Source organism: Sebastes umbrosus, chromosome 16 (assembly GCF_015220745.1).
Source record: "Sebastes umbrosus isolate fSebUmb1 chromosome 16, fSebUmb1.pri, whole genome shotgun sequence".
NCBI lineage: Eukaryota > Metazoa > Chordata > Actinopteri > Perciformes > Sebastidae > Sebastes > Sebastes umbrosus.
This window is the reverse complement of record NC_051284.1, coordinates 30,135,077-30,145,000: the sequence shown is the minus strand read 5'-3', so window position 1 is coordinate 30,145,000 and position 9,924 is coordinate 30,135,077. Positions and strand designations below refer to the sequence as shown.

At 38.8% G+C, this 9,924-nt stretch overlaps 1 protein-coding gene across 1 annotated transcript; it reads right to left on the bottom strand.

Annotated features, from left to right (window-relative positions):
• Nucleotides 1-2,736: 2,736 nt before the first annotated feature.
• On the bottom strand, nt 2,737-8,339 carry gphb5 (glycoprotein hormone subunit beta 5). Its single transcript, XM_037746136.1, has 3 exons — nt 8,071-8,339; nt 6,514-6,712; nt 2,737-3,153 (listed from the first exon to the last, which is right to left on the bottom strand). Exons 1-3 carry the CDS (start codon nt 8,097-8,099, stop codon nt 2,962-2,964), a joined length of 420 nt encoding a protein of 139 aa, XP_037602064.1. The 5' UTR covers nt 8,100-8,339; the 3' UTR covers nt 2,737-2,961.
• Between the last annotated feature and the right edge of the window lie 1,585 nt (nt 8,340-9,924).

Below are 9,924 nucleotides of genomic sequence, written 5' to 3'. Positions count from 1 at the left end.
CTGGTGGTCAGATAGACGTCAGGTACCGGAAGGTCATAGGTTCGATCCCCTGATAATATGGTTTCAGTCAAAGTGAACTCCGACCCCTCAACTTACTGGAAGACTGAGAATATTAGATAAACTATATTAATGCAGTGATTATTAATATTTCAGAAAGCTATTTCTTAATTTTGTATGGTTTGTTGGGACCACAGTTGGATCCAACACCTGTATGATGTCTGGAAATGTCAAGTTTAGACACACTAAATATATTTTTTATGAGCTGCAACTCTGCCGATCTCCTCTGTGTGTTTTCACTGCAGCTGAAAGTGACTCAGCATTTATTTATTTGCCTTCCATGTGAACCAGATCTCCTGTTCTCATTTTAATTTTTTGATTCAACTCTGAACTCACCAAAGAAATCACATTTGGCGTCCGTTGTTACTCTGAAGATTTGTGTATTTTTGTCATCAAACTGTCAATTAGATAGTAAAAGTGGCCTCAGTAGAGTTCAGATCTCCTCCAGGTGAGTCTCCCTCTCCTCCTCCCAAACAAAGAAGAGTTGAATCTCACTCAGTTTTCCCTCCCGGCTCCCTTACAGTGAAAATGGCGGCTACGATACCAAAAACAGTTATTTATTCATCTCGTATCGTGCCTAACTTTAGTGGATCATAACATGTTTCGGGTATAGAATTAATCTGCAGATGCTCCGGTTCAAAATGAGACCAAAACTCTTGCTTCTAATAATAGAAAAACACATATAAGCTTTTCATTAGTGTTTTTTTTTTTTACTACTCAATATTAAATATTCAAAATAAACACAGGAAAATAAGTATTTATTTTTTATTTTATTTTCATTATTTACAGAAAAATAAGGAATCGCATTTCTCAAAAGTAAATATAAAAACTTGCTAATAGAGTAGAAAAAAACACTTTTTTTACTTAATTTAATTCAAATTAATTTAATTTTCACTCAAAATCAAATATTCAAAAAAACACAGAAAAATAGGGAATTATTTATTTATTTATTTTTATTTTATTTCAATTACTTACAGAAAATAAGGAATGATCACATTTTTCTCAAAGTAGAGATAAAAAGTTGCTAATAGAGTAGAAACCTGTTTTTTTTGTAAATTTTGACTCAATATTAAATATTTAAAATAAACACAGAAAAATAAGTGATTATTTTTTTCTTTTATTTATTTTTATTTATTTTCAATTACTTACAGAAAAATAAGAAATAATCACATTTCTCAAAAGTAAACATAAAAAGTTGCTAATAGAGTAGAAAAAACATACCAGCACAAATTAGATTTACATTTTTTGTCTTAAACCCTTTTTAATGGCAATCTGAATCAGTCATTTTCCCTCAATATTAAAAATAAACACAAATCAATTCTCAGAACTTCTAAGCTCTGATGATAGAGGACATGTTAATATCCGCCCATAAATAAAATGAGATGTTTGCAGCAGTTCAGAGTTAAAGTATAAAGACTTTCAGTGTTAAACAGTAGCAGAGAGAGGAGAAGGGAGGGTTAGTATGGAGGGAGGAGGAGGAGGAAGAGGAGGAGGAGGAGGAGGAGGAGGAGGGTGCAGCCCTGCAGCTCCTCAGTAACATGTGAGCTCTCAGGGATTACATAAACCCCGTTCTCCTTGGGAATCATACCAATAACAACACTTAGTCTCTGCCCGGCCACTGATGACTAACCCGTTAGTCCTCAGAGCGAGAGGTCAGTTCATTAAGCACTAACGAGTCAGCGCGAGTCACATCATTAGACCCCCATCGATGACTGATTGATCTTTAAAAGGCTGATTATTAATTATGTGAAATACAACAATCACTGAAACACCGACTGCTTTGTTTATAAAGAAAACGCTTATAAATGTAAAAATAGGTGACACATTTTATTAATTTCTGCTCATTGGGGGTAAAAAAACAAACACTTCCTCAATTTAAATAATACAAAAATAATCCCCTGAATGTTGGTCATTAACATTATGAATTTACAGATCCAGTAAAGCAAAAAAACAATATTGTAAAGCATGTTTTTGTTGATAGTGTTCTCCTTATTTTAATTAAGAAATGAAACACATTTGTGGAGGCAGAGGAAAGCATTTTGGCAATTAAAGCAAAACAAATAAAAGCAAGTTATTACGAGTAAAAGTTACCTAATTAACTGTAATATACATTATAAGCAGGGCAGGAATCTTTGCTGAACTTTTTTTACAGTGTACAGTACACATTTCTCAAAAGTAAACATTAAAAAGTTGCTAATAGAGTAGAAAAACATATAAAAACATATGGGCATAAATAAAATGTACCTGATTTTTATCTGAATATAAAGTAGTGCCAAATAATTTTTATTTTATTAAACTAACTGCCGCAGAATGAGTATATATAATGAACTTTGAAGACCAGCAGACTTAGCATTGATTACATTTTCTCAACGTATCCTCATGCAATGGTTCGCATGATATACAGTATATGTCAAGCAACAACAAGAGCAATCAGAGCGCCTGCAGTGTTTAGGCAACAAAACTACTTGGCTAGGTTTAGGAAAACATCGTGGTTTAAATTTGTTACTTAACTTGTGTATTGTTTTAAAAAACAAATTCAATACCAGTACCAAAACCAGGACCCTTGAAGTGATACCGATACCAATAGAGTACTTTATTCGATACCCGTCATGTGAATGGAAGCAGAGAACACTTGTGGTGATCGGCTGCGAGCAAAACCAAACAAATACTATTTTTTTTCTAGATCTGGGCACAAAAACAATCGATTGCAGGTATCATTTGATTGGAGAAGTTTTGATACTACTTGGTACTGGGTTATTTCGGTTGACACCTTAAAGATATCGAGTACCGATACCGAGCCCTATAAGCTACGTAACAAAATTGAGTTAAACTAAGTCAACTTAAAAGCGTATATTTAAAAAGTGTTTATTTTAAAAAATTAAAAGTAAAGTGTTGAGATTAGCGTTAGACGGACGTTATACATTCAGTGGTGCTGGTCAGACAGACGCCACAGTCACATCTCAGGGCCACGGGGTAGGTGAAGGTCGAGTCGACGTTGGGCAGGCAGTTAGGCAGCTTCACGGAGACCAGACGGGTCTCGTTGTAGGTACAGACCCGCTGGTAGGACTCGATGAAGGGGGGGTCCAGGACGGGCTTCTGGGGATACAAACATATAGACAAAAGGATTTCAGCTGGTGTAAAACTCCCTGGTGTTTAGGGTATATATAATATACATATATACATTTATTTATTTATCTATTTATCTATTTATTTATTTATTTATCTATTTATTTATTTATCTATCTATTTATTTATTTATTTCATTTTCAGTGTATAAATCTAAAGGGAACCGTACAAAATAATTAACGTAAAAAGGGTAGGTGTAATAACCTTCAGTCTACACATTTTCAGTCAGAATAAACTTGCTTTGGTTTGTCTCTACTTCAGAAGTAATGACTTATTATTGTTTTTAGGGCTGTCAATCGATTAACAAATTTAATCGCGATTATTAATCGCAAATTAATCGCCTCCAAAAGATCCAAAAGATCGGCAGCCCGTCTGATTTTTAAGAGGTTAATTAAAGATTGCAAGTCGCGTTAAAGAAATTAGTGGCGTTAAAACGAATGTAACGTGCTATTATCACGTTAACTTTGACAGCCCTAGTGTATATGAATGTTTGTTTGGGACTTTTGGGTATGTACAACATATATTTTATTATTTCTTTATTTCATTTTCAGTGTATAATCTAAAGGGAACTGTACAAAACATTCATGTAAAAAAGGTAATAAGCTTCAGGCTAGATCTTTTCAGTCTTTGGTTTGTTACTACTTTAAAAGTAATGTCTTTTTATTGTTTTTATTATTTTTTTTATGCATATTTGAGTCGTATTTGTTGAGAACGACCGAAATAAACTAAACTTGAAGAGCACAAAATATAAAAAATAGGAGGACCCACTTCTCCTCATGTCACAGTAACCTGACGTGGAAACAAATCTACCTCATTAGACTTTTCATTTTTAATAATAAAGTCTTCAGCTTCTCATTATTTGCCCATCATTTTGCCAGTGAGTCTGTGTTTGCAGGGAGATTTATGACACATCTGCAGAGCTTCTGTTAATTACTTGTAGTGTTGCTGTTCCAGGAATTTAATCTTATTCTGCTGTTGCACTAATTAAAGATTCTCCATCATAACTTGCACGCACAGAAGGTGAGGTTGTTAAATCCTGTTATTAGAGACTCTTCCTGTGACCCCCCCGACCCACCCTAACTGTCCTAGCGACTGTCCCTAAAGCGAGACATGGACTCCCTCCGCTGCGTCCTGACCTCCCTGTGGGGTAGAGCAGACTAAAGGATGAGTCTCCTCCCGGAGGGGGATCCAAAGAGAACCACAAAACAAAAACCACACTGCAATAATAACAACGCAGAGAGAACCATGAGCCTCCTAATGCCTCCTGTCACTGAATGTACGACCTATCAGATGAAACTTCAGATTTCACAGCATATTTTTTCTTTTTTTTGTAATCAGCATGCAGCGACTTATGAAATCCATTTGTGCCATTTATGCACTTGAGGCATTGTTAAGGAAACCGCTGCTGTCACTTCAATCTCTGGGTTCCACGCTGCTTTCCATTCCTGCAGAACGTTAACTCGATTTCAGTGCACGCTGCTCCGAAAGCTTCCGCCCAGTCATGTGCAAGATTTATACTTCACACAGCCGCCTTGTTACTGTGTGATAAAAATAAGATCCTGGAGGGAATCCATCGGTACCAACCAGGTCAAACCACCTTGCCGGGAAACAGGTTAAATAACACTCCAAATTTACGCAAAATTTTAGCGAGGAAAAACTGTCATGGCCATTTTCAAAGAGGTCACTTGACCTCTGACCTCCAGATATGTGAATGTAAATGGGTTCTATGGTTACCCACGAGTCTCCCCTTTACAGACATGCCCACTTTATGATCATCACATGCAGTATGAATGTGTTATTCTCTCCTATACTAAAATGGTGTGTTTGAATATTTCTGCATACTGGGGTCCCTAAACAGTCTTGAGTTACATAAATTGGGTATCACTGTAAAGCTGAGACTCTTGAGGATCCAATGAGCCCAACTGTATTCATGTGTGATGATGTTAGTCCCCATAGGAGACATTTCATTTCATTTGACCTCACTATATAAAATGACCTGTGGTGACCTCTAGGATAATCACAGCCTCATGAAACTTTACAGCCACAAACTAGAGACCTAGAGCATTCAGAGGATGGATGGATCAAACTAGAGACCTAGAGCATTCAGAGGATGGATGGATGAAACTAGAGACCTAGAGCATTCAGAGGATGGATGGATCAAACTAGAGACCTAGAGCATTCAGAGGATGGATGGATCAAACTAGAGACCTAGAGCATTCAGAGGATGGATGGATCAAACTAGAGACCTAGAGCATTCAGAGGATGGATGGATCAGACTAGAGACCTAGAGCATTCAGAGGATGGATGGATCAAACTAGAGACCTAGAGCATTCAGAGGATGGATGGATCAGACTAGAGACCTAGAGCATTCAGAGGATGGATGGATGTTTACACAACAGAAGTGCTCGCCATCCAGTTGCTAAAAAATGCAATTCTTGCAGAAACCTCAAAAAGTTTTTGATCCTAAATCACAGCATGGCTTTTTCTATGGTGTTCCTCAAGGTCTTGGTGTCTTAATGTGGTATTTTGGAGGGATTTTTGATCATTTTATCAATTCTTGATAGATAAAAAATGGTTAAATTTAGCACCAAATCTGTGTAACAAATGGTATCAACCCAAACATTGCTGAGACATAGTAGAGCATGAGGATGACCATCATATACTTCTATCATAATATTCTAAACCCTTATACACTTTTACATGACTTGACTAGAACAACTTGACACACTGAGCTAAGCTGCATCTCAAATTAATCTCCAGGTCTCAGCTTGCAGATGATGTACACCACTTCTATGTGACATCTACTGTTGACCTGCTATCTCCCCCTAAACACCCCCTGGACCTCCCCACATAAACGGCTCTATTGTGGGTCTCAGAGGGTTAATATAAAGACAGAATATGTCTTTCTTAGACATCTGACATGCATATATTTATCTCTTATCTCTTCTAATATTTTTCATCTATCTGCTGCTGCTGAATCGCCGACCTTGCTCTGACCTCCCTGTGGAGGGAGGAAAGAGAAAACACATCTTCTCCACGGGGATCATCATCTCTCCGTCTCTCTACTGTATCTACAGGATTTGTCTCACTGTCTGTTAATCCATCTTCTTCTCTCTTTCTTCAAATGTAAGCCGATGCAAACAGCACACACTCATTTTGTGTAAAGTTGTCAGCTTTGCTTGTGTCACCTCTCCTCTCCTCTCCTCTCCTCTCCTCTTCTCTCCTCTCCTCTCTTCTCCTCTCCTCTTCTCACCTTACCTCCTCTCACCTCTCCTCTCCTCTCACTCTGTGTACAGTATGGATTACAGTAGCTGCCTCCCAGCTGCTCACCTCCCAGGTCTCGCAGCGCCCCCAGCAGGCGTCGGTGGTGACGTGCAGACCCCCGCAGCCGGGCTTCCTGGCCAGGAAGGTGAACTCCCGCACGGCACAGCCGATGAAGCGCCGCAGGTTGACGGCTGACACCCGGTGGAGGGAGTCTGGCTGCAGAGAGATCCAGAGCAGGAACCAGCACAGCAGCAGCCGTCCAGACCTCCTCAGGGTGACAAGCACACGGATGCAACAGAACATGAGCAGCTTTTTAAAGCCTTGTGTGTTCATGTATGAAAGATGGAAATAAAGGAGAAGTTGATTTTTAAGCTTCAGGTTAGAAGAACATGCTGAAAAGGTGACTAAAGCAGAGCAGACTGAATCCCAACCAGCTCGAGGTCTGCAACTAAAAAGAAAAGGAGTGTTTTTTTCTGCAGGAATCAGTAATATTTAATATTTCATGGCTTTCTAAACCACATAATGCATTCTGAGGTCTGTTATGCCACTGTGAAGGAGTCTTATTCAAGATGCACAGACAGTGAACTAGTGAACTACTTTTTCCTTCCTTATTATAAGCTTCTAGCAAAATCATTTTAAATGCTTTTTATTGCAGGAATTCTACATTTATTCCCAGAACGGACAAACCAAACTCTGGCTCTAGAGAGGGCCGGTGTTTGGTAGCTGCTTTACGTTTTAACGTTACCTGAAGGCCACCGTAGTTCTCCGACAAGCTTGTGAAAAGGTGAGCGGAGGGGTACTCAGTTGCCGCCAAATCCTACACACTGTACCTTTAAAAAATTCATTTAAATTATCCAATTTAACTTTAATTGAAATATTACAAAGTATATTACTGGTGTTCTTAAAATTATAAAACAAAAATGTGACTCTTCTCGTGATAGATTGCGTATTTGAAACCAAATCAAACCTAATAGAAAATTTGGGATATTAATTTCCACTTAAAGTGGACTTTTTTCATCATATGATAACTAACTAATCATATTTCTTGCAAGCCAGGAGGGGTTCTTAAAGGGACAGACGCTAAGACGGAGCGTTCCAGACAGAATGTGAATACAGGTATATTCAGACAGACACTGTGAGAAAGATAAAGCGTTGTTTGAACATTAAAGCATGTAAACATGTTCTCGTAGAAACCCAAAGTACAAGTATGAACCTGAAAGTGTTGCTAATGTAAATGTCATATAATAATGTAAACATAAGCTTGGCAAGATGAGAAAAGTAGAGTCGGTTGCCAGGCAACAGACATAAAATTTGATAAGCAATGTTTATGTTTTTTTATTTTGCACAAATTAAGACTACGCAAACATAACAAAAATAAATAATATATGGTGCAGGAAGAGGCAAAAAAAAAATTCTCTAGAGAACACAAGATTAATATACAGAAATAATATGACTACACTCCAATGTTGGATTGAGTATTAGCCTGAGATAAGATAGGATGAAGTAGATAGGATTCCTAAAGTTAGTTAGGATTTCTTTAGGAGTTAGGAGTCTTCTTATCTTAACTTAAGACTTAAGATAGAAAGTTTCTGTAATACGGCCCCCAAAGCTGAATTCACTCACCACTGTGACTTCTTTCTTTGCAGGATCATCTCAGCTCCGACTCACAAATGTGTTGACTGTGGACTAGACGCCGACACACTAAAGTTTAAGCAGTTTGTTGCAGCTGTTGTCACAGTCGCCAGCCTGCAGTATCAGCTCTGAAGTTGTCAGTGTGGACGGCAAACACGAACCGCGGTCCTTGTCCCTGTGTGTTCCTCAGACCTGAACCTACCCGCTAATGGATCTGACAGAACAAGCTGGGGCAGTTTTATCATCCCGTGTCCTGCCAATCAGAGGCTCAAATCCTCACCTCAGTCTCCCCCCCCTGACTCCCTTTAAAATCCCCCCCGGAGGCCCTTCTACCTGTCGCTGCCCATCTATTCCATTAGCTTGATTAAGGGTTTTGTTCATAGTCATCCACACGGAAGAGGGGGAACAACGTAGTCCAACACAGAGACCTACCTGTGTCTACTCAATCATCCGAGCTCAATTAGATGACTCCACACAGACAGACCCTGCTCCTGTTCTCACATGCCGACTGTAATCACTTCACCCCTCAGCTCCAACACTTTGTCTCACACTTTTCATAATGTCTTTCTTTCTTTTTCCTCGCAGCCGGGAGAGAGACACACAGAGAGAGAGAGAGAGAAAGCTGGTGTGTCTTGCAGGCATGTTAAAGCTTCACTTAAGCCAGAAAGGGATGCATGTGTCAGTCCTCCCAGGAGACAATGACAGGAGGAGGAAGAGGAGGAAGGAGGAAGGAGACGTGAAGAATTGATTCGGGTGAGTAAGCACCTCATCAAGAAATTACCGTTGTGCAGAAAGGAGAGGCCCGGCGGGCAGCGTGTGAAGCCGGCGGAGCAGAACTGCTCTCAACTAGTTCAGGAAATGAATCTTTAAAAAGTGAAGTTGAAAGTTGAGGCCAAGCAATTAAAGTTAGATTAGAGAGGAAATATTGAGCAGGATGAGCCGGGGACGGGTTAAACACTGTCCTCCGTCCACACTATCAGGAGGAATTACCCATCTGGAGGCTATTATTGAACGATGTGCACGGTGTGGAATAACAGAATGCATGTAATTGGATAACAGTGGTGATTACAGGGAGGTTAATTGTAATCCAGTACAAAGGGCGTAAGCCTGGATTTACACACGGAAATTATTCGCAGCTTTCAAATAATTTTTTTTATGCATTTTAGCTTCTTTTTTCATTAACTTTTATGGGGGAATTCCTCTCCTTAATTTAACCCGTCCTGTAAAGGAAGCAGCTCCAGTAACAGGAGTCCTACTTCAGCCAGCAAGGTTGGGTTGTAACTGATTACATTTAATCAGGATCACGTAAGATTACAAAAAATAAGTAACGATAACCAGATTACGTTTGAAAAAAATGATCAATCAGATTATTGTCAGCGATTACTTGATAACATTATTAATTCAACATATTCTCATACGTATGATATCTTACAAAAAGTTATTCCTAATTTTTCGTTTTCTTTTGAATGTCCAGCGTCAATTTTATGGAGGACCACAAGAGTCAGGTAAATAGTAATAAAACATTTAACTAATTTATAACTAATTTTACAATAAAAATAGGCATTGATAAATTTGTTTCCAAATCCATCGGTACCAACCACGTCATACTAGCTTGTCAGGAAGGAGGTTAAATAACGCTCCAAACTTATGCTAAATTTTTGCAAGGGAAAAACTGTCATGGCCATTTTAAAAGGGGTCCCTTGACCTCTGACCTCCAGATCAGTGAATGTAAATGGGTTCTATGGGTACCCACGAGTCTCCCCTTTACAGACATGCCCACTTTATGATAATCACATGCAGTTTGGGGCAAGTCATAGTAATAGTCTCTCTCCCTCTCTCTCTCTC

Excerpts from the sequence above, each read along its gene's own strand:
- gphb5 (XM_037746136.1), bottom strand. The coding sequence starts at position 8,099 with ATGATCCTGCAAAGAAAGAAGTCACAGTG. Across the intron at positions 6,713-8,070 it reads CAAAGAAAGAAGTCACAGTG|GTCTGGACGGCTGCTGCTGT; the intron begins GTGAGTGAATTC and ends CACCCTGAGGAG. Across the intron at positions 3,154-6,513 it reads GGCGCTGCGAGACCTGGGAG|AAGCCCGTCCTGGACCCCCC; the intron begins GTGAGCAGCTGG and ends TTGTATCCCCAG.